A 25,260-nucleotide genomic window follows, 5' to 3' on the forward strand; every position below is an offset into this window, starting at 1 on the left:
CTACAAAAGTGAGGAAGAAATCATAAGATCTAAAGATGTTTGAAGCGAAGTTAAGTCTGATCAAGGAGGAGCTAGAATTAAGAAGAAGAGGTGAAAAGCTACGGCCATCAGAAAGCAGATTACGCACAACGGAATGTGATGTAAACTGATTCTAGAGAAGAAATCATCGAAGGTGAAGAGATGGTAACCGATGGGATGGTACACCATTACCAAATAAGAAGACCAGTTATAATCTTAGAATGTAAGAGAAAGCAACAAAGAGGAGAGCAGCCATCAAAGATTGTTGAGAAGGAAGAAAGATATCAAGCAAGCCATGAATTGAGAAGAAGGTAGAACTGAAGAACTCAAAGAGGATGCAAGAAAATAATGGAGAAGATTCAAGTGGTGTGTTGAAGCTTGGAGCCCAACAGCAAAGCATAGTACCTTATTAAAAGTGAGGATGGACCAGACTTCAAAGATGGAAAAATCAAATAACGTCGTAATGGAAGCGACTAAAGATGAAGGAGGAAGAGGGAAGTACGGAAGTTCTAATGCGAAGACCTAGTTCAAGAGTGGTATCTATCCAAGAAGCAGAAGAAAAGACTGCAGTTAAGCTAATGCAAAAGATGTCATCAACTACCAAGACGGAAATGACCAAGTAAGAAAATGAAGGAAAAGGAAGAAGTCTCGAAAGGTAAGAGATCAAAGACAAAATTAACTTGGTGGAAGACCCAAGGCGAAGCTAAGGAGAATTCGGGGATGAATTCTATTAAGGGGAGGTGAATGTAATACCTAAAAATATGCGGGAAGGACGCGAACAAGACTATTCGACCAACGAGGGAAATAAACCAAAGGAGTGGAAGATTGGTTAAAAACCTATGGAACAACGATGATCAAAGCCCAATAGAAGGAATTCAGAGCGCTTGTTTCGACAGATTATTGCTCAGAAAATAATCCGAAGGCAAAAGACGCTGTAAGATAGCCGAATGACCTAGCCGAGAAAATTTTTTTGAAGAGAATTTCTAAGAAAGACTAGATTCAATCAGTAGCTAAGAGGACTAGCATCAAAAATCTCTGCAAAGATTATTTAAGGACCAACGCTAAGTTCAACAGGAGCCGATAGCCGTATAGCAAGAGACGCTATTTTCCGGTAATTAGTCCAGCGACTAAGAATCAGTTTGGAAGTAAGAAGATGAAGCATTCATTGGGCCAATGCATATGATTAAATCAGATAAGAAGCTTGAAAGATTTTAGCCAAGAAGAATTAGTCAGTTTTCAGATTTCCAGAGAATCGACCCAGAAGCTACTGAGAAGAGCACTAAAGAGCAGAATTAGAATTTTGTGCTAAGGACAAGCATGAAATGTATTAAGAGGACCTTAAAGAAGTTGAGGATGCTATAGCAAGAAGTAGAAAATCAAGTTGAAGCTCAGAAAAGTGATACGGTTAATTTTATTTGAGCTTGAAGTTTTTAAAAAGCTAGGAAGATGAAATAGGGAATTTTATCCTAATAAATCAGTGTTTTCATGGAAAATTTATTTTTAGGGCAATGGCACATAAAGCTGGTCCAAACGGGATATTTCCAGCGAGAAACGGTTAACGGTTTGTGAGAGTTAGGCTTAGAATCAGTTAGGAGGGTTTTGATTGGTCAAGAGGAGACCAAGTGGTTCATTCTTATCCAAGAAAACTGGATAAAAACGTTGGTGAGGTGTAATGTCATGTGTAGGCATTAAAAGTGGATAAGCATGCCCATAATTAAAATGGCGAGTTGTGATTGGCTAAAAACTGGACGTGAGACAGTTGTTTAGGTGACTAATCAACCTCAGCACTGACCCTAGAGTTGTATAAATACCCAGTTTCGATCATTAGCTTAAGTAAACCCAAAATCCACCTTAAACCTTAGTTAAAGCCTTAGTTTGTTCTTGGAGATAAGGGAAATCTCCAAGTAGCTCAAGGAGTTTTCAAGGAAGGATAGCAAGGTTGTAGGTAAGTACCTTAGTTTTAGTTCAGTTTCCTTTCTAGCTTTTCTTTTCAGATCCCAGCTAAGCAGATCTTGATGATGTGAAATCCAGAGCTTTTGAGTTCGCGCAGATCTAGCTAGTCGAAAGCGTGAAGCAAAGCCAAGCCCAGCCAAACCCTGTGAGTAGCAAACATATGTGAAGTAGCACATGTCGAGGTTTTATTTCTTTATTTCGTGTGAGGTTAAGTTGCGCTTGTTGTTTGTTTTGTGTGGTCGTTGTGTTTATGTTCGTAATTTGTTATGGTATGTGTTGCATATTAGGTTCATGTTCTATTTTTGTATAGTTCATGATTATTGTTGTGTGTTTCATTTGATGTGTTTATTGTTGTGTGATTTGTTTGCAAAGAGTAGTTTAAATGTTAGTATAATTGGCTATGATTTCGTTATAGCCGTTATGCCTTTTCTTGCAAGTCAATAATTGGTAGTTATTGGCGAGCTTGAGATGTCTTGTTTGTTGTTGTGTTTAATTTTTTATTTGATTGTTGTTAGGAAGCATGTTAGATTGTTGTGTGTTGTTTGTGTTAGTCTTGCTTTTGCATGGCTAATCTTTGATTCATTGTTAGTTTATGTTGCAAGAAGTATTCTTAGTTTTTAGTATACTTGTATTTTAGGATAAGTCATTAGTCTTGTTATGACTTGGTGAGGCGATAATGTGATTGTCCCAATGGCTCGGTGTGGTTCGCTACCAACGTGCACTACTTGACAAAGTAGTAAATTTTACCGTAAGGGAATAGGTCCTTTATACACGGTTTGGGGAAAGGGATGTGATCCTTCTAGCCTTTGTGGCTAAGGGTCGGGGAAGCATTGCCTGGTGGGAAATCCGTATCGCAGAAGATCAAAGACCTTAAGGAAAAGTTTATAGTATCGTACTTGTTGTAGCATGTAAGTCGTTGTGCAGGTACTATTTGTTAGAGTACTTTAGCTTCTTTAAGCATTTGTTTGATTGCGTGATTATCTGGTTTATTAATGCATGTGTTGCTTGCATTAGTTGCTTGGTTGTTGCTATAATCCAAGTTGGGGTGTTGTTTAGAGGTTAGTTAGGCGGGCTCACTGAGTAATCTTAGATTACTCATGATGCTACTTTTACATCAGCTAATTCTACATCAGCTCGACAAAGTTTCCATAAGCCATAAGAAAGAAACCTTCTACATCAGCTAATTCTTCTTCCACGAGGGATTCAAATAAGGGAGGATCGGTTTCTTTCCCGTTCATCGTATCCATATGATTGGGGGTCTCTTCATGTCCTGGAGAAGCAGCTATTTGCCTTTCTGCTTCAAATAAAGAGGGGGAATGAGCAGAGAAAGCCTTTCCCTTCATGCACTAGATGGATCACTTACAATGATCATTCCTCTTCGTGCGAATCTAAGGCGCTTAAGGAAGCATCTTGAATCGGGCGTGAAAAAGATCCATCTTTGATTTATTTCACACAATTTTGCAATGTCAACTTACTCGATGTAGGCTTGCTCCCATATTCTCCACGGTTTAAGGCAAGATTGGTGGGAAAGGAATATTCTCGCATCGATTACAATGAAATATTCTTTGCCGCCGACATATGTTCCAGTTTGCCAATAGTATCCATCGTTCACAGCTTCTACTCTTTTTTTGGGGGGCACTCAGCAGTTTACTATTAAGGACACTATCAACTTATTGTGATATGTCTATGATATAATATCTTTTCAAGAAAATAACGCGGTAATACGCGGTGAAGAAATAAAGAGATCTTTCTATAAAGAAATTTTCAGTTTAAAAAATCATAGGCAAATTAGTGCATCAACCGCTAAGAATGTGGAAAAGAAGCAAAACTGAATGGTTTCACCTACTCAAAACTAAGAGGGGATGCCGCCTACTACTAAAATCCTGGTTTTTGCAATAGTTGCGTTCTTCTATGCAAAAAGAAGACTTAGAAAGAACAAAGAAGTTTGGATCCGAAAAAGTATGCTTAGGAAGTTCCTTCGCTGAGTACAAGAGAATGAAGAGGAATTTGTTAAAATCCCTATTCTTATCGAAGAGAAGGAAGGAGAAAAACCTAAATCTTCCTACTCGAACAATCAGTCCTATAGTTTACAACTCTTCTCTATCTTTATATAGTAATTCGACCTATTGCTTTGCATCCCCCCATAAGTTGACTATGAAGAGAAGAGTCAAAAGGATTGAACTACCTACTCATTATTCGGAGGTTAATTGAAACACAAGTTTTGTATAGGTGAAGTATGATGAATGTATGGAATTATGAAAGATGAGATGAATGGATGGCAGGGTGTTTCAATTCCCCTTATGTAATTGTAGTACAAGAGGTGTCAATCCAATCTGAGAGTTTGTGAACAATCAAGATGAGTATATGAGCCTAAGTTAAGCCAAGTATGTAAAGAATGTTTGTCACTAACAATCCTATTATGAAATGTAAAGTGCAGAAAGTAAAAGCTACTAGAAATAAATGCTGAATGTAAATGGAACAGAATGATTATGACTAATATGAAGCTAGAACAGAAATAGAAACTATGCTAATGAACTAATGCAAGGTAAGTAATGAACAGGACACTAAGTAAATGCAACTAGAATGAGACAAGAGATAAGACAGGACAACTACAAGTCATAAACCAAAGTTCTGGGGATGAACTCGAGCAAGCACTCGATCGAGTGTAGATCGAGTGTAGGGTCGAGCTGGACAAATCCGCGAAACAGAGCAACACAAGAAAAACAGAGCAATACACAAGCGAATCAAACAACGATCAAACAGCAGGATTAAGACATAAAAATCAATAAACAAGGAAGGCCTTGAGGAGGGATTCATGGGCTGGACTAATGATTAAGGTCATCTAACTTGGTCAACAAATCTCAAGCAAACTTTGAGCTAATCTCTAGACATATAAATCTAAGACATGTTTAATCCACTCTCATGGCAAGAAACAATCAAACCTATGCATCTCTAGACTTGTTCTCACAAAGTAAAGAATCTACACAAGCAGGCATTAAGCAATACATCTCATACCAAACAAGACCTCTAATCTCTTAGCAAGCCTAATGGTAAGCTCTAGATCTAGCCTTATCTATGCTTCTTAAACATTTGTGTGATGCTAAGATGCTTGAAATCAAACCCTACCCTCTCAGTTATAGGATCAGCATTAAGAACATCTAGCCTAGAAGAGATTCTACCACAATCAAGCTTGACCAAATCAAACAAACCTCAAACACAGCCCAGCCTAACCCATCCTCAAGATCCTAAGCTACTACTCACAAGAACACATGATGAACATCAAAGTCATAAACCCAGAAAATACTGAAACTTGCATGAAATGAAAGATAAAGCAAAGATCTATAATATTGGAGAAAGAATCAAACTCGAATTCTTAATATTCTGAAAGTTATGAAACCAACAATATTGAAGAATCTAGTGTTTTCTCCCTTAAAAGAAGTACAAGATCTAATAAAAATAGGTTTTTAACTATATAAAAAGCTGGACTCCTTGGGTGGCTGCTGGTACAAGCCCTTATATAGAAAAAGTAGTGGAAGCCCTAAAAATGCTAAAAGAAAAATAGCTAGGCGGCTCAGCCAACTCGACATGGTGCTCGGTCGAGTTGGCTTCTCTCGTGCATCTTTCACTCGGTCGAGTCCCTCTCTGCACACGGTCGAGTGTCTGGTCGAGTGGGCGGTCGAGTGGGACTCTGGACCTTGTTTCTTCAGCCTTAACTCTCTTGCTTTCTCCTCTTGTTTGCTTCACTTCTCCTCAGCATTGCTTCCATACTCCTTAAGCTCCAAAATCACCTGATTATGCATGAAAAGATGCAAATGCAATGCAACTATACTCTAATGCATGACTAGTCCTAAAACTGTGCAATAATGGTAAAAATGGATAGCAAAAGATGAAAAAGATGTGAATATACTAAGGAAAAACAGGGTAAAATATATGAACATCATTAATCATAGAACACCAAAAGCTGTGGTATCTTATGGACCTAACATAGGTCATATCCCTCATGACATAAGATTAAAAGATCCAAACCTTCCTCTTCGGAGCAGAAACGGACGTGGCCAAAACATATAAAGATCGGAGTAGTCACTCATAGGGAAATCTCTATCCGGATAGAGGATAGTCTATATCGATTCATAGATGGATCTTTTCATCTAGATAGGTATCACGTGGATAGAGAGAAAGATAGGGATCCATCTAGATCTTGATTCACTATTTCCATTAATTTACTTAGTCTTATTAATTGGGTGGGGTTTGGGGAGCATGTCTGGCATAATCAAGGCTGTCGCCCCTTCTTCGACGGGGATAGGCAGATAAATTCGGGTTCCTAGTCCGGGTGGGTGGTCCAATTGAAGTCGAAAATACCGCTAGGGAACAAAAGATTTAATGAAAAGATAATTAATAGAAGTGGCCAGGTCACCCGGCCTAGAAAACTCGCTTAGACAAAGACTCAATCCATTTTTCGGAAAGGAGGGGTAGTAGGAGTCAAGATATTGCGTATAAATATATATATATACGAGAGAGAGAGTCTCTTGAGCGGCTGAGAATCTTATGTCAAAAGGACCAAGGACGATCTTTTCGGAAAGGAGGAGTCAGTCTTCTTTGAAGATCGATGAAAAAATCGGACAGTTATGCTATTCTGCCCTTTCTTTTCTACATTCCATTTTTCATTGAGCCGAATCACTATCATTATATTATATATTCATTGTTGGTTTAGCTGCTGGTCTAGCGATCCTTCCTAGCCGTCGCCTAGAGTGCAGCCTGCCCGCTGAAGACCGTAACGTAAGTGACTCAGTGCTCCAAACGGGGGAAATGAAAGTAGAATTCGTTTGGATCCTCCCACATGTTCAATCTTTCTTTAGCGGTTTCCCCAGAGATTTTTATCATTAATGCAACCTCCATTTTGCTCATTCATGGAGTTGTATTTAGTACCTCTAAGAAATATGATTATCCGCGTTAGCCAGTAATGTGGGTTGGCTTGGATTACTTAGTGTTGCGCGCCTAGGAGGGCAGCGCGCTTGGGGATGCAGAGGAGCTATTATCGCCCAGCCCCTACCCTAACTTAATGCTGCACCGGATTCAGACCGTAGAGAACCGTAGCATGGGGGGGGGACGTCTAATCCTTTTGCCGCTGCAAGGCTGGCTAATTATACGCAGCAGGCTTGAAGATCCCCTGGTTCTCGAAGGCACATGAGTCTAAACGCTATGTTGAATGTGCGACCGACACTACGTAGGTACCAGTGCAGGTGAGGCATCGGTCGGTCCTAGAAATAGCGGCAATGGCGCGAGGAGTTAACGACCGGACGTGCTGCAACCTAGGGATCACCAGGCAGCTCTTTCGCTCTATAGGAATCGGGAGGCATAACACAGTTCCTCTTGGAGGGGGGTTGGTTTGCCCGGGTGACTGATCCTGCCATAATGTACTCCTACCTATAGCACCAGCAACCAAAGTCAAGCATACATATGAAGATCTTCATGCGTGAATAGACGGGAGGAAAGAAAGGGCGGTAGATGATAATGAAAAAGGGCGCCGCGTCTGTACGGGCCGGTGGAATGGATGAGCAAAAGGTGCCATGGGGTGAGGAATATCCGCAGTCTCATGTAAGACAAATAAATGCACCCCGAGGTGCTCCCGAGGAACTGGGAGACCTTCTCGAGCAGAGGATAGGCAATTGAAAGATAAAGCTAGCCTATTCGTTATGGGGAATCAATGCTCCGGGATGAATAAAGCTTACCTCCGGCAACTGGCTTTCCCTGGCACATATTAGCTTAGCTGTGCTTAATAGGTCGGTTTGTTTGGCTTCCTCTCCTAGCCCATTCCTAACCAGTGGAGAAAAGGTTCGCTCATACTGGAGGGTTTTTTCCACTTAGTGATCAGTCTCATAATTCTCGTAAATCCGTAGAAGTTATCACGGACGAGCCACATGCAGGGAAACTTGCACGTGTGGTTCTGGCCGGGCTTTCCTGAGGTATCTAATAGCTAGGCAGCTTGGCCAACTCGACCTGGTGCTCGGTCGAGTGACCGGTCGAGTTGGCTTCTCTCGTGCATCTTCCACTCGGTCGAGTCCCTCTCTGCACACGGTCGAGTGTCTGGTCGAGTGGGCGGTCGAGTGGGACTCTGCACCTTGTTTCTTCAGCCTTAACTCTCTTGCTTTATCCTCTTGTTTGCTTCACTTCTCCTCAGCATTGCTTCCATGCTCCTTAAGCTCCAAAATCACCTGATTATGCATGAAAAGATGCAAATGCAATGCAACTATACTCTAATGCATGACTAGTCCTAAAACTATGCAATAATGGTAAAAATGGATAGCAAAAGATGAAAAAGATGTGAATAACAGGGTAAAATATATGAACATCAACACCCCCAAACTTAGGCTTTGCTTGCCCTCAAGCAAATAAACAAGACCTAAGAAGGTTGGTGAGGTTTGAAAGTGGGATCTCAGCTCCTAAAGCTTGCAAATAGACCATCTAGAATCAATGTCCAAGTTACTAGTACTATGATGCAAGTTGAATGAGCTGTACTTAAAGATTTTAGACAAGCATATCACAACCTTTACTGATTTGAGCCTTAGATTTCCACATGCATTCAAATCAACCATTTCCTTTAACATTCATTAATCAAGAACATGAATCATTCTTATGCAATGCTTAAACTCATTTGGCTTGGAGATAAAAGTTTTTAGACAATGGTGGTCTCTATTTAGAGTGGGGATTATCACTTTTCAAGGTTCTCTCATAAAAAATAGATTGAGCTTTAGAAAAATGCTAAAGGTAAGAACACTTAGACATATACAAGAACAAAACCTTGTCTACCCAAAGGTACCCAAAGTGTTTATCCTATCAATCTAAACCCAAATGATCCTAGTGCTACCCTTTAACTTCTTCTTTTCTCTTTCACCCACTACAAGAAAACAGCCCATAGCCGACTACATTTTACGACTATTTTTCAGTCGCTAAATTTAGCGACTATTTGGTTACTCCGTTACGACTATTTTACAACTAAATAAAAATGATCGTACAGTAGTCGCTAAATTGCGACAAAATTCAGTAGTCGTAAAAATAGTTGCCATTTAACGACTACGTTACGACTAATATGTAAAATTATAAACGCAGTCGTAACCTTGTCGTTATGTAGTCCCTCAGTTACGACTATCTAGGTAGACGCATACAAGTCACCAAATTAGGCGATTATATTACGATAATATCAGCGGGTCGTACAGGTTGTCGCTTAGTAGTCGTTATTTAGCGACTATTATGCGACACTTTCGGTGAGTCGTAACGTAATCGTATAATAGTTGTAACATGTCGGTATTAAAATTCACGTTTTCTTCGTTTGGGGGTTGGTGTACAAGTACACCTACCCAATAAACAATAGAAAAATACAAAGAAGTTCAAGGCATTCTGAAACCTAGGATAACTCAAGCTATTGCTTTCATAAGGAAAAAACTGCAGTAGCAAGAAATGATGAATACCAAAAACCCGGAAAAATAATGGCTTCATGTAGTTTATAAAGAGATCCAGTTTCTCATAGCTTTGTGTTGTTGTGTTTGATGGTTTCCAAAAACCTGAATAAAATAAACTGTTAAAATTTATCATGAAACACTCAAAATTAACAGAGTTTGATATGCTTACCCATCGATTTGGGTACCAATTTAACGGTGTCTGAGCCAAACCTACAAAACAATTACAAAATATTAGCAAATTGTCACAAAAAACAGAGGTTAGGTAAGGAAAATCTAGAAACGTAACAAATGGTGACCTAATTACCATGCAATTCACAAAACGGTGAATGAACAGAGTAAAATAGAAATAACATAAGAAATAAGAAGTGTCAGAAAATATGGAGTTATTGTGAGTTAAATAGTAGATGAAAAACAGTTTGAACTTTGATATTGTTTGATATGCTATTGTTAGTGAACGTTTCAACGTGGTGATAAGAAAATCGGGATATTGAACAAATAAAAACTATCGTATTTTTAGGAACAAAAAGAAACTGTTTTATCTTTCGATAGTTTTTTTTTTTAATTAATTTTTTGAGGAAAACATATCTGATGTGGCAGAAAATTATTGGCCAAGTGACTTGTGATTTATAGTACAAATACACCAACCCATACACAAAGAAACCAAGGAAGGAATGGCTCAATGTTTTAAAAGTTAATCCAAGGGGAAACATTGCAGGAGAATATGAGAACAAAGAACCAACTCTTTTGCAAACAGAAAATGATGATGCTGTATTGGTGACAACTATTGAAGATCAGGTTTTCGATAATTTAGAAGAAATAAATGAACCAATAAATCTTGATTATGATGTCGAAGATGCAGAACCAGAAGATGAATTTCAATGTAATTTATCATCTTCAGACGATGAAGTAGATGAAGACGAAGATCCTCCTAACTAATTATGCTTGTGTAAAATATTTGTATCAATTTGGATAATTATGCTTGTATCAAATATTATTAATAACTATGTTTCTATTAAAATAAATAATTATGTGTTTATATTAAATTGTAAATTATGACTAATTAGTTACAAAATATTGAACTTTTAGTTTCAAAATATTAAACTTTTAGCTTAATTATGACTAATATTTAGTTTCTAAATATTAAAATTTTAGTTCAATTATTATGACTATTAGCGACTAATTAGCGACCAATTAGCGACTAAATTAAGAAAATATGAATTAATTAATCTCAACCCAAATAAACCCGGGAAACCAAATTAATTTCCCTCTAAACCAAAATTATTTCCCCCTAAACCAAAAAAATTTTGATTTCCCCCTTTACCTAAAACCTAATTTTTCCCCCAAACCCAAAACCAAAATCCCTAACTCCGAAACCAAAACCTAATCCTAAACTCTCCTCTTCTCTTCTCTTCGATAACTCCGAAACTCTCTCCTCTTCGATAACTCTCCTCTTCCCGATTTCTCTTCTGAATCCCGATTTGCTTTCTCTTATCTGTCTATCTTTCTCATCTGTCTCCCGATTCTCTTCTTCATGATGGCTCCAACGCAATCTGCGGCGAAGTCTGCAACTAAGGCTCCGACCAAAGCTCTAGTTAAGCGAGGAAGAAAGAGGAAGATGGACCGTAATTTCTTCAAAAGAACCGAAGGGTCGACCCCCAACAAAGAAGCAAGAAGACCAAACCCTCTACCGACACAATATAACTTTACGCCGGCAGCAGATTTGCCCCATCCTCAAACACCGCAAGAGCAAGATCACGTTTTCCCGAGACCCTCACTGTTAGAAACACCACAGATCCGCAACTATCCACCGCCACAGACTCTTTTCCGGACCTCGGTGAACCAACAACGTCAGACTCAACAGCCTCTTTCGTCAGAGGAGGTCCTTAACAATTCGCGACAGTCTCCACCTGATCCTCCACCACAAGACGCTCCACCGTCTCCAGCTGATAACTCTCAAGCTCAGAGCCGGCCATCATCTCATGGTAACAACTACCATGAAGGCTCTGAGGCTTCAAATCCGGAGCTCAAGGAGGACACAATTGTCACTCTAAATGCCCTGCTTAGAGTTCCAAACCGTGAGAAGTTTACAACCACCCTCTCCCAAACACCGATGCCAAACACGACCTGGTATTAATACATTCTTCTAATGAGCTTGTCTGTTTTGATTGTCTGAGGTGGTTAGTTTGAGGATGGTTAGTTTTAGAAGATTAATCCGGATGGTTAGTTTTAGAACATTAGTTTTGATGCTCTTTGATGGTTAGTTTTAGTACATTGCTGTCTGTTTACATTGTTCTTAATAGGTTCTGTTTTGTGTTGAGCCGGTTTGTTGTTATAAGTACTCTATCAAACAAAATATAACTTATTTGTTGGTATAAGTACTCAATCTTTGATGGTTCTTAATAGGTTCTGTTTTGTGCCTATATATATGTATAAGTACTCAATCTTTGACATCTGTTTTGTGTTGGACCTATATATATGTCTGTTTGATGTTTGTTCTTAATAGGTTTTGTCTTGCGTTGGTCGTATATACATAAGTATAAGTACTCAATCTGTTTTGACATCTGTTTTGTGTTGGTCCTTATCTGTTTTAGAACATTGACATTTTTTTTGCTGTTTTGTGTTTGCAGGTTTACTCGCGATGAAAAATTGCGACTGGTAAGGAGCATTACTAAAAAATTTACAAATAAATTTGATGGTCCATACTACAGCTGGACATGTGTGCCTCGGGACAGACAACAGAGATGGTTCATTGAGTTTGCTGTACAGTTTTCTTCTCTCTTAACCTTTTCACATATAGGTTTACTTGTTGAGTTTCCACTAACATCATTATATTGTCTTTGCTATGTAGAAAACACACACATGGGATCCTTTGATTATTGGGACAGTTCAACAGTTTTTTGAGCTCATCTGCAAACGCCGGATGAAAGACATGATTTGCAATGCCAAGACTAGTGGAGAGCGACCAATATGGATCAGAGATACTATTTGGCAAACAATGGTTGATTTTTGGGAGACTGAAGAAGCACAACAAAGGAGTGTCACCTACTCTAAAGCTCGTATGTCTGATCGTGGTGGTCTTGGTCCTCACGTCCACTTATCAGGTTCAAAGTCTTATCAACAAATCCATAACGAAATGGTTAGTAACTTTTATATACCCATAAATTTTGTTTTTCTTTACATTTGGAGCTTTAAATGATGTCATAACCCTTGATTCTTTTGTAACATTGCAGGAAAAGGAATTGGGAAGACCGGTTAGTCTTGGTGAGGTTTTTATTAAGACACATACCAAGCCAGATGGTACTTATGTTGACAGGAAGGCAGAGCAAATCTCTCTCAATTATGAGAAGAACTTGCAGCAGAAGTTGTCCGACCTTGGAGAACATACTTCACAGCCTCCAGAGCTCACAGCAGATGATTACACAAACATCTTTATTCAGGTAAATATCACTTTTCACAACCCACATTGAATTATCTTTTGATTTCTACAGCCTCTTTAACGTTTGTTTTTTTCTTTGTTTTCTTGTAGTCTACTCAGAAAGATTCACGAGGAAACCTGTATGGAGTTGGAAGTCTTAAGCATACTCTTCAACCTCTTCTCAATGGCTTGGCAAACCAACAACAAGAGTCTGCAATGTTTCAGTCATTCCAAGAGCGAATGAGGGAAACTCAACGTCAAATAGAAGAGCAGGCTGCTTATAATTCTCGCCGTGATGCAGAGGTTGCTGCTCGTGATGCAGAGCTTGCTGCCCGTGAAGCACTACATTTCCAAGCTGTGGCTGAGCATAAGGACAAGTTAGAGCATTTGTCCTTAGTCGAGAAGTACCTGCGCAAAACTGACCCTGCCTTTATAGAGTTTATGAAGACTCAATCAGCTGAAGCAACCACAGAGCCACTCTCAACCACACTCCCTGCAACAGCTCCACCTTCAAATCCGGTTCCTTAACAGTGATGCTTTGTAGGTTAACTTCTCACCTACAATTTCATAGAACTAACTAATTAGCTTGTCGCTTTTGTTGAACTTCTCTCTTTTGTTGAACTTGTCTCTTTGTTGAGACACATGTATACTTGGTATGCATTTGTCTCTTTTGGTTTGTATATTTGTCTTGTGAGAAACTTGGTCTTTTGGTTTGTATTATAAATCATGGTTAATATGATTTTATGGCCTTAATCTTGTTTTTGTTCTAATATGACTTTATTGCCTTAATATTGGTTTCATAATATTTTGAGAAACAGGTACCAATTTCAATTTAAAACATTTATAAATTTGTTTTCCACAAAAAATTAGTCGCTAAACAAATTAAAATTACATTACTAATTTGTTTAGAATAGTAGCCAAATAGTCGTAAATCAATAAGCATGTTACGACTACGTTACGACTACAAGCAAAATTACTGTATATCATGATTAGTCGTAAATCCGTCGTAAGCGAGTCTTCAAATGTTACGACTACACTACGACTCCTTTAAAACTGCCAATATAACTGCTGGTTAATCGTAACTCTGTCGTATCGTAGTCGTAATTATTTACGACTCTGTTACGACTATTTTTACGACTACGGAATTTTGTCGTACAATAGTCGTTAAATAACGACTATTTTTACGACTAATTCTTTCACCGACTAAGGATTTATGACTACACGTTTTAGTCGTAACTGAGTCGTAAACAGCAAATTAGCGACTACTTAACGACTCTAACTGTAGTCGGGAATGGACTGTTTTCTTGTAGTGACCCTTTTCTCTTTTGGTTTTCAAGTCTTAAGAGAGGTTTCTTATTTGATCTTTCTAGTGGGATGGGGGATTCTTTTTTATTTGCTATGGTTCTCTTCTCTTCTTATTGTTAAGACATAAGAGCATTTAGCTAGACTTTTCTTTTCTTTAAGTAGAACCATCTTCAACAATTTTTTTTTTAACTTCACATCCTTTCACTAGACATTGCTTAAGCACATTCTCCTCTTAAAGACTCTACCCTTTTTTTTCTTTCTCTTTTTCCTTTTTTCTTTTCAAAACAGCCAAGTCCCAAACCCAACAACTGAACCACCTAGTCCTATCTAGTTTGAAAAATGCAAACTAGAACTACACAAGGCTTTACTCTTGTCAGTTTAAACCTAACATTTTCTACCAAGCTCAATCCTAAAAATAGGCCTCACACACACAAGAATAAACATGGCTTGAAAGAAGGGTTGGTTAAGGGGTAGGGAAACTGATTTTTAATCAGCTACTTGGATCAACAAGAGTGGTGAAAAGGAGAAAGGTGATCCAAATATGTATATGGTATCCATGAGTTTAAAGCAATGCACACATTGATAATTGAAAGTCAATATTAGGTTCTTATAAGTAGGAAATAGTGTCAAATCACAACATGCTTCAATTTACACCAAATGCAATGCAGGAATTTAAGGCTTGGTTCAATCTTATGCTTCTAACTACTCAACTAGCATCAAAGTACTATTAACTTGGGCATTGATCCTAGTCTAGTGAATTAAGCAAGCTAACAAGGCAAACTCATCATAGATCCCTAATGCAAATATTATACAATCCTACATGAAACATGCTAAACAAGATCCTAATATGCAATGCAAACTACATGAACACTCTTATTTTTATAAAGATTTTGCAAAAAAAATTCAAAATTTTTAGGGTTTTTCTATGCCTTAGATGCTAAGCAAATACTAACATGATGATGCTAAAAATTTGAAATAAGAACATAAAACACAATGCAAATGCTATCTCAAACCCTCCCCTAAACTTAAATCACACAGTCCTCTGTGTGAAAGAAATTTGATTGAGGATTCAAGATCAAAAACAAAAGACAATATGAAATGCAATGGTATTTACAAGTGAAGGTGATAGTGGTACCTCAAGGGTTGTGGAAGAAACTGTCCACATCCTCTTGCATGCTGTCAAAAGTGTAAGTGGGGGCTTGTTGGTGACTTGGAGATGGAGATTGGGGCAGCTCGACGATGGCGATCGACCGTGACTCGGTCGAGTGCATGCTCAAGTGGGGGGGGGGGGGGTCGAGCTGGACTACGGATGCCAAAATTCTGACCTTGCTGCTGGTAGAACTGGTGCAAGAGCGCTGGATCCATGAAGTATTGGGGTGGGATGGGAGGGTAACCTGGATATCCTAGATAAGCAGGTGGAGGTGGGAAGCCATATGGTGATCTGGGCTGGAACTCAGCCGAGTGCATTTGGGGTGCTCGGTCGAGTGGGTGGTCGAGTGACCCGGTCGAGTGCCTCGAAAATTGTTGTTCTCGGCTACTTGAACTCCTCTTCCTCTTTGGCTCATACATTGAAGCTCTAGCTGGTTCCACAGGGTTTGCAACTCTTGAAAGTGCTCTAGTTGAGCTACTCCTCCTCAAAGGGCTTGAATGGCTTGGAGATGAGTTTCCACTCTTCAGCTCAGCTATCTCCTTCTTGAGGCCCTTGATGGACTTAGCCATGTTGCCCACCTTTTTCTTCAGCTTTTCATAATTCTTCCTATGCCACTTATTCCACTTTTGCAAAAGTGTCAACCTCTTGCTATTCTCCCTTACTCCTCTACTATCCCTTGGGTTGGGCTCATAATCTTCAAAGTAGAACTGCTCCTCCCCATCAGCCATTTGCACATCTCCAGCTCCATCAACTCTAGGTTGAACTATCCAATCAAACAAGAACTCATCAGCTGGCCAAAAGTCAATGTTGGCTCCTTCTTGAATGGTGGTGAGCTCTTGGTTAGGCAAGATCAATTGTTTCTTCCCAAGTGTTGGAAGCTCAAAGTTGAAAATGTGATTTTCTTGATGCATCTCCTTAGCTAGGATGAGAGTAGAGGTGAGATAGCTTGAATCAATCCATCTTGGTGAGACCCTTTCTCCTCTAAGTGGGACTTTGGCAGCTTGTAGAATTGGAGTGATGATCCCTCCAATGGTTAGTGCTCCTCTTGAACCTTTGTTCTCCAACTTTCCTACCCAACTTCTCAAATATATCATGTGGTCTATGAGCACTATTGCAAGATCTTCACAGTGCTCCCAAAAATGATAGTTCCATCTCTTGCCTTGTAGATGATTCCATTGAGAGCCATATCAATCATCTTAAGCTCATCCTCATTGAGATTTCCAGTCTCCTTCCTAGCAATGAAAGTGTTTGCTAAGGCCTTGTGGAAGTACCTTAGAACTGGGCTCCTTATCTTTGAACTCTTTGTTTTGGAGGATGAATAGGTGATGTTGTCTCCAATGGTCTCCCAAATGGTCTCCCAAATGGAATAGAGCTCCTCTCTTGGTATCATCAAGCTTCTATTACTCCCAACTTCAAAACCAAACACATTGGCTATCTTCTTCATTGAAAGCTCATACTTCTTCCCCTTGATTGTGAAGGCAATGTGACCAGCTCCAACCTCAGCATCCTTCCTTGCATATGTGTGCAGCTTGACAGTGGCCAGAAACTCACAACTTTCCTCCTTGTAGCCCTCCATGCAAAGCACCATGAACTTGGTTAAGTTGCTCTTCTCAAAGAGATACTCCACATCTTCATCAATGGCTAGCTTCTCCATGGTTTCCTTGTGTGGATATCTAGTCCCCAGGAACTCCATTGTCATGAAGACTTCATAAAGTTGCCTCTTTGTCAAACCACAAGATTCTGCTTCTCCATCATCCTCTAGCTCTTCTTCTTCATCTTCTTCCTCACTTTCACTCACAACCTCCTCTTGTTCAATCTCAACAGCTGGCCTCTTCCTTTTGGCCTTGTTTCTCCACATGAACTCCATAAGAGTTGGCTCCCTTTCTTCCTCACTTTCAGTTCTCTCAGGATCTTCCTCAACTGAATCATTCCTTGGACACGGCATATGACTCGACCGACCACTCGGACCACCACTCGGTCGAGTGCTTGATCGAATGGGGTGTCGAGTGGTTCTTCCAGATTCTCCTCTTGATTCAAGACTAGCATCACGACGTTCCATGGAGTTTGCAGCCGCTTGTTGAGACTTCCTGGTAATCCTTGAAGACATTTTTGAACAGAACTGAAGGGAATAGACTCAAAGCTTAAGGTTAATAGGTTAGTGACCCAAAAACTTTAAAAGAGCTAAGCTTGAACAAAAGATGAACTTTGAGAGAGATTTTAAAACTTGACTTTAGTTGTTTTGAGCAAATGAGAGAGTGTGAGAGGTATAGGATCGTGCAAGCTCTATTTAAAGAAGCTAAGGGGACAAGGAGACAAGGGTGCAGCGTTCATACCATTCAAATTTGAAATGGGAATCTTTGACTTGCTTTTTGCTGCCACTCGACCCCACACTCGACCAGCACGTGGTCGAGCTCCCTTGACCAAAGTTTGAAAATTCAAATTTTTCTTCCTTTTCTTCCCTCCACTCGATCATTCTAGAGAAATGAGAATCGAATGGGCCTTAGTTCCTTGCCAACTCGGTCGAGTACCTCTCGTGGGCTAGTCGAGTGGGCTTGTGTATCTACTTCCCCAAGTCCAAATCTCTCCATACCCATCTACACTTTCATTAAAAGGCCTGCCAACACAAACATAAAAGAAAACACATTAAAACTACTAAGAAAATAAAGCATATTTACAAAGGATACCTTAGGGACTTCCTCCCTAGATACTTGTTTAGAGTCACTAAGCTTGACTTTGGTTGCCTTCTTAGACTTGGTCTAGATACCAAGGATGTGATGAAATCCTCCCTGGAACCTCTTGATCACTGTGAAGTTGATCCTTGATCACCTCACCCTTAACACACAAACCATATTTCTTCTTGATTTTGAGCCTTGGTCTTGCTTTCCTCAAAGACCACTTGTTCAGTTTTTCAACAGAATCCTCTTGAAGAGATGGCTTAGCCTTTGGAGTTGCTTCACCACTTAAACCTTCTTGACCACCTTTGTCCTTCATAGTAAAAGGCTGATCATCAATGGTAGGAAGGTTGGTTGAGTTATAGATGTTGAACTTCATAGCTATATCCTCAGCAATGTTCAAGGTCACAAGACCTTCCTTGACATCAATAACTGCTCCAACCGTGGCTAAGAATGGTCTCCCAAAAATGATAGGATCTTCAGGCTCCTTATCAATCTCTAGGACCGCAAAATCAGTGTGAACCCTTGCTCTCCCTATCTTCACTGGAATATTCTCCAACTTGCCAACCACATCTCTATTTGACCCATCAGCTAGGCATACATGAAAGTTGGTGGACTTGAAGTCAGTGTGCCCAAGCTTTTGTGCTATATGATGTTCATATATTTTACCTTGTTTTCCCTTAGTTTATTCACATCTTTTGCATCTTTTTCTATCCATTTAGGCCATTATTGTGTAGCTTTAGCACTAATCATGCATTAGGGCTTAGTTGCATTGCATTTGCATCTTTTCATGCATAAACAGGTGATTTTGGAGCTCAAGGAGCATGGAAGCAATGGAGAAGAGATGTGAAGCAATCTTGAGGAGGAAACAAGGGAGTTAAGGCTGAAACAACAAGGTCCGGAGTCCAACTCGACCGCACACTCGACCAGACACTCGATCGTGTGCTGAGGAGGACTCGACCGAGTGGAGATTGCACGTGAGAAGCCAGCTCGACCCCTAGCTCGACCGAGCACAGGTCGAGTTGACCGAGCCGTTGACTGCTTTGACTTTTTCTATTTTTAGGGCTTCCACTTCCCCACTATATAAGACCTTGTACCTGCAGCCACCAAAGTGTCCAGCTTTTTAGATATTCCCAAAAACCTAGTTTTTACCTTTTTTAGCATTATTCCTTTTGCATTTTATTAGATTTTGTACTTGTTTAAGAAAACTCTTAGATTCTTCAATATTGTTGGTTCAATAACTTTCTTAATATTGAGAATTTAAGTTTCATCCTTTGATTAATATTGAAGATCTCAGTTTTATCTTTCTAATAATGCAAGTTTCAATATTTTCTGGGTTTTTGATTTGTTTCATCATGTCTTGTTGTGAGTAGTCTTCTTAAGATCTTGAGGATGGGTTAGGAAGGATTGATCTTGTGGTTTATGTGATTTGGTCAAGCTTGATTGTTGTAGATCTCTTCTAGGCTAGATGTTCTTAAGGCTGATCTTGAACTGAGAGGTTAGGATCTGATTTCAAGCTCCTTAGCATCACACCAATGTTTAAGAAGCATAGATAAGGCTAGATCTAGAGCTTACCATTAGGCTTGCTAAGAGATTAGAGGTCTTGTTTGGTTTGAGATGTATTGCTTAATGCCTGCTTGTGTAGATTCTTTACTGTGTGAGAACAAGTCTAGAATTGCATAGGTTTGATTGTTTCTTGACCATGAGAGTGGGAGAAACTTGTCTTAGATTTATATGTCTAGAGGTTAGCTCAAAGTTTGCTTGAGATTTGTTGACCAAGTTAGATAACCACAATGATTAGTTCTTCCCATGAATCCATCCTCAGGAACCTTCTTTGTTTATTGATTTTAAAGTCTTAGTCTTGTAGCTTGCTTGTTGTTTGATTGGTTTTAGTATTGCTCTGTTTTTGTTGTGTTGCTCTGTTTTCCGGATTCAACCAGCTCGACCTCCCACTCGACCTACACTCGGTCGAGTGCTTGCTCGAGTTCATCCCCAGAACTTGTGTTTATGATTTGTGATTGTCTTATTTCATTCCTGTTTCATTCCAGTTGCATACATTTAGTTTTCAGTTCATTAATTGTCTTGCATTAGTTCATTAGTAGTAGTTTCTATTTATGTTCTTGCTTCATTACAGTTTCAATCATTCAGTTTCATTTGCATTTAGTTCTTGGTTCTTGTAGTTTACTTTCTGCATCTTTACATTTCCATCTTAGGATTGTTAGTGACAAACAATCATTACATTTGTCTTAACTTAGATTCATATGCATATCTTATCTGTTCACAAACACTCATTTAGGATTGATACCTCTTGTACTGCAATAGCATAAGGGGAATTGAAACACCCATCCATCATTCCATTCATATATCATCATTGCATACATCCACCATCATTCACCACACAAATAACCTTGTTTCAATTTGGCGCCGTTGCCCACTTGAGTGTGTTTTGTGACATTTAGGATCCATATTAGTCTAAGATTAAGTTCGTTTATACACTTGAATCTTCTGTTTCTGGGTTGAAGTTCCATTTCAGGTACCAGCTCGACCATCAGCTCGACCACCACTCGACCGAGTCGTGATCGAGCACCTGATCGAGTCAGATGCCAGATCTAAATAGACAGCACTTTCCAGTCGACTCGACCATCAACTTGAGCCTGTGCTCGACCGAGTGTCTGTTCGAGTCAGTAACCATGTTTCAAGGCAGTGAGTTCTATTATGCACCCATGCACCAGCAACAAGGTTTCCAGACTCAATGGTGTCCCACTCCAATGTTTCAGACCTACCAAGCCCAAGAACCTGACTTAAGCACTATGCTGCAATAATTGTTGCTTGGGCAAGCCAATCAGCAGATTGAGGCAGCAAGGCAGTTTGGAGAGCTGAACCAAACATTGGATTCTTATTCTCATGACCTGAGTAACCAGCTTGAGAGTCTGACCTCTTCATTTCAGTGCATGGAGAGCTCTATTTCTTCTACTTCAGCTCCTAATCCACACCAACTTCCTGAACAAGCTATTCCATACCCAAGGGAGATCACTGTTAAAGCTATCCATCTCCATGAGGAATATGTCACTGAGGACAGTGAGGTTCAAGGTGGGGAGGGTTGGTCACTAATTGAAGCCCAGAGTGAAGGTTTTACTTAGCAGACTGAGGTAGAGAAACCACTCGACCAGGTGCTCGACCACACACACGATCGAGTACATGATCGAGTGACTGATCGAGTTGCAGACACAGAAGCTCTTAAGCCTGCTAGATACATTCCTCCTGCTTACAAACCGCCTTTACCATTCCCAGAACGTTTCAAGGCACAAAAGATAAGAGAACTCAAGGAGATCATTGAGAAAAAGGAGAAGATAGCTTTGCAACAAGAGAAGGAAGAAGTAGTCATTGAAAAGAAGGATGTAATGGCCATACAACAGGAGGTTGTCATTGAGAAGAAGGAGGAAGTGATGGCTTTGCAACAAGAGGAAGTGAAAATCTTGAAGGAAGTAATGGCTATACAAGAGACTATCATTGCTTACCAAGAAGAAGAGAGAGGACCTGCTTTGGAACAGCATGCTCCATACCCTCTCTTTCAGAATTTTTTACTTGAGATGTCAAAGAAGAGGGCTCATGACCAAGATATGAAGGATTTGAAAGAGATTGGGCAAGCTATTGTCCCAACAAAACTTGAATCCAGGCTCCTTCAACTTACCCTGTTCCATCAGCTACATGCACTTCAATAAGTGCCTTTGTGATTTAGGAGCTTCAGTGAGCTTGATGCCATACTCAGTGGCTGAGAATTTGGGGTATGAGGACTTCAAGGACAGCAACTACTATGTCAGTCTAGCAGATGGATCCAAGAGGGATGTGGTTGGAGTGATTATAAATCTCCCTATCAAAATAGGAGAAGAAAGGATCCCAACTGATTTTGCAATCATGAGTATGGAAAAAGAGCCTAAAGACCCTCTTATCTTGGGAAGGCCATTTTTAGCTACAGCTGGGGCTGTTATTGATGTGAAGATGGGGACTATCAAGCTCCACCTGACTGAAGACTTCACTATGAAGTTTGACATCAACAATCCCACTAATCTGCCTTCCAAATCTGATCCACCTTACACTATAAAAAGAAAGGAGGATCATGAGGTCTCAAGTGAGGAAACTGCTTCAAGGGGTAAGCTAACCTTTCAAGAAGATTCAGTGGAGAAGCTAAAGGGTTCAGTTCAAGTGCTAGCTGGTTTAGTCAAGGATCTCCAAGTCAAGCTGAACAAAAGGACTTTGAAGAGAGCAAGGCCAAGGCTCAAGGTTAAAAAGAAACATGGTTCAAGTGCTAATGAGGTAGTGATCAAGAAGGAACACAAAGGTTATCAAGTAGAACCAGGGGGGATTTCATCACCTCCTTGGTCTCTAACTCAAGCCTGAAAAGGCATCAAAAGTCAAGCTTAGTGACTTTAAACAAGCTCACTAGGGAGGAAGTCCCTAAGGTAATGGAGACACGCGGTCCAGCTCGACCCCCCCACTCGGACACGTACTCGACCGAGTCAAGATCGATCGGAGTCATCGAGCTGCCCCAAAGTCCTTCTCCAAGCCACCAGCCTGACCCCAACTACTCCTATGACGGCATGCAGATGGATGTGGACAACTACTTCCACAATCCCTAAGGTACCACTATCACCTTACCATTGTTTATACCATTGCATTTCATATTGTGTTTTGTGTTGTGTTTAAATCTTGAATCCTCTCACAACTTTTTCACACAAGGGACTGTGTGATTTAAGTTTGGGGGAGGGTTTGAGATAGCATTTGATGTTGTGTTTTGTGTTCTTATTTCAAATTTTTATCATCATCATGTTAGCACTTGCATTAGCATCTAAGACATAGAAAAACCATAAAAATTTGAAAAATTTTGAAAAAAATCTTCATAAAAAAAGAGTGTTCATGTTGTTTGCATTGCATATTAGGATCTTGTTTAGCATGTTTCATGTAGAATTGTATAATATTTGCATTAGGGATCTATGATGAGTATTTCCTTGTTAGCTAGCCTATTCACTAGACTAGGATCAATGCCCAAGTTATTAGTACTTTGATGCTAGTTGAGTAGTAGGAAGCATAAGATTGAACCAAGCTTGAATTCTTGCATTGCATTTGGTCTAAATTGAAGCATGTTGTGATTTGAAACCATTTCCTATTTTATAAGAACCTAATATTGACTTTTAATTATCAATATGTGCATTTCTTTAAACTCATGGATACCATATACATACTTGGATCATCTTCCTCCTTTTTACCACTCTTGTTGATCCAAGTAGCTGATTAAATCATTAAGATCAGTTCCCCTACCCCTAAACCAAACCTTCTTTCAAGCCTTGTTGATTCTTGAGTGTGTGAGGCCTATTTTTGGGATTGAGCTTGGTAGAAAGTGTTAGGTTTGAACTGACAAGAGTAAGACCTTGTGTAGTTCTAGTTTGCATTTTTCAAACTAGATAGGACTAGGTGTTTCACTTGTTGGGTTTGGGACTTGGCTGTTATGAAAAGAAAAGAAAGAAAAGAAAGAAAGAAAAAGGGTAGAGTCTTTAAGAGGAGATTGTGTTTAAGCAAAGTCTAGTGAAAGGATGGGAAGTAAAGTGTTGATTAAGATGGTTCAAGTTAAGGAAAAGAAAAGAAAGAAAAGAAAAGTTTAGCAAAATGCTTATATGTCTTAAGAATAAAAAGAAAAGAGAACCATAGCAATAAGAAAGAAGCCCCCATTCCACTAGAAAGATCAAATAAGAAACATCTCCTAAGACTTGAAAACCAAAAGAGAAAAGGGTTAAAGAGAAAAGAAGAAGCAAAGGGTAGCACTAGGATCATTTGGGTTTAGATTGCTAGGATAAACACTTTGGGTACCTTTGGGTAGACAAGGTTTTATTCTTGTATGAGTTTAGGTGTTCTTACCTTTAGCATTCTTCTAAAGCTCAATCCATTTTCATGAGAGAACCTTGATATTGATAAGCCCCACTCTAAACAGAGACCATCATTGTCTCAAAACCCTTTATTACCAAGCCAAATGAGTTTAAGCATTGCATAGAGTTGATTCATGTTCTTGTTTAATGAATGTTAAAGGAAATGGTTGATTTGAATGCATGTGGATAACTAAGGCTCAAATCAATAAAGGTTGTGATATGCTTGTCTAAAGTCTTTAAATTCCAGCTCATTCAACTTGCATCATAGTACTAGTAACTTGGACATTGATTCTAGATGATCTATTTGCAAGCTTAAGGAGCTGAGATCCCACTTTCAAACCTCACTTACCTTCTTATGTCTTTGATTATTTGCTTGAGGGCAAGCAAAGACTAAGTTTGGGGGTGTTGATGTTCATATATTTTACCTTGTTTTCCCTTAGTTTATTCACATCTTTTGCATCTTTTTCTATCCATTTATGCCATTATTGTGTAGCTTTAGCACTAATCATGCATTAGGGCTTAGTTGCATTGCATTTGCATCTTTTCATGCATAAACAGGTGATTTTGGAGCTCAAGGAGCATGGAAGCAATGGAGAAGAGATGTGAAGCAATCTTGAGGAGGAAACAAGGGATTTAAGGCTGAAACAACAAGGTCCGGAGTCCAACTCGACCGCACACTCGACCAGACACTCGACCGTGTGCTGAGGAGGACTCAACCGAGTGGAGATTGCACGTGAGAAGCCAGCTCGACCCCTAGCTCGACCGAGCACAGGTCGAGTTGACCGAACCGTTGACTGCTTTGACTTTTTCTATTTTTAGGGCTTCCACTTCCCCACTATATAAGACCTTGTACCTGCAGCCACCAAAGTGTCGAGCTTTTTAGATATTCCCAAAAACCTAGTTTTTACCTTTTTTAGCATTATTCCTTTTGCATTTTATTAGATTTTGTACTTGTTTAAGAAAACTCTTAGATTCTTCAATTTTGTTGGTTCAATAACTTTCTTAATATTGAGAATTTGAGTTTCATCCTTTGATTAAGATTGAAGATCTCAGTTTTGTCTTTCTAATAGTGCAAGTTTCAATATTTTCTGGGTTTTTAATTTGTTTCATCATGTCTTGTTGTGAGTAGTCTTCTTAGGATCTTGAGGATGGGTTAGAAAGGATTGATCTTGTGGTTTATGTGATTTGGTCAAGCTTGATTGTTGTAGATCTCTTCTAGGCTAGATGTTCTTAAGGCTGATCTTGAACTGAGAGGTTAGGATCTGATTTCAAGCTCCTTAGCATCACACCAATGTTTAAGAAGCATAGATAAGGCTAGATCTAGAGCTTACCATTAGGCTTGCTAATAGATTAGAGGTCTTGTTTGGTTTGA

General features: G+C 39.5%; 1 protein-coding gene across 1 annotated transcript; it reads left to right on the plus strand.

The window, feature by feature from the left end:
• The first annotated feature begins 10,962 nt into the window (after window positions 1–10,962).
• On the plus strand, window positions 10,963–13,371 carry LOC147924339 (uncharacterized). Its single transcript, XM_087496726.1, has 6 exons — window positions 10,963–11,555; window positions 12,056–12,188; window positions 12,277–12,564; window positions 12,659–12,865; window positions 12,955–13,146; window positions 13,210–13,371. Exons 1-6 carry the CDS (start codon window positions 10,963–10,965, stop codon window positions 13,369–13,371), a joined length of 1,575 nt encoding a protein of 524 aa, XP_087352852.1.
• Window positions 13,372–25,260: the final 11,889 nt, after the last annotated feature.

This window comes from Camelina sativa, chromosome 17 (genome assembly GCF_030686135.1).
Source record: "Camelina sativa cultivar CO46 ecotype springtype chromosome 17, ASM3068613v1".
NCBI lineage: Eukaryota > Viridiplantae > Streptophyta > Magnoliopsida > Brassicales > Brassicaceae > Camelina > Camelina sativa.

What these genes read in the sequence shown, in the direction of transcription:
- LOC147924339 (XM_087496726.1), top strand. Translation starts at nt 10,963, where the DNA reads ATGGCTCCAACGCAATCTGCGGCGAAGTCTGCAACTAAGGCTCCGACC. An exon ending in GATGGTTCATTGAGTTTGCT is followed by an intron (nt 12,189 to 12,276) that starts GTACAGTTTTCT and finishes TTTGCTATGTAG; the next exon opens with AAAACACACACATGGGATCC. An exon ending in AACAAATCCATAACGAAATG is followed by an intron (nt 12,565 to 12,658) that starts GTTAGTAACTTT and finishes GTAACATTGCAG; the next exon opens with GAAAAGGAATTGGGAAGACC.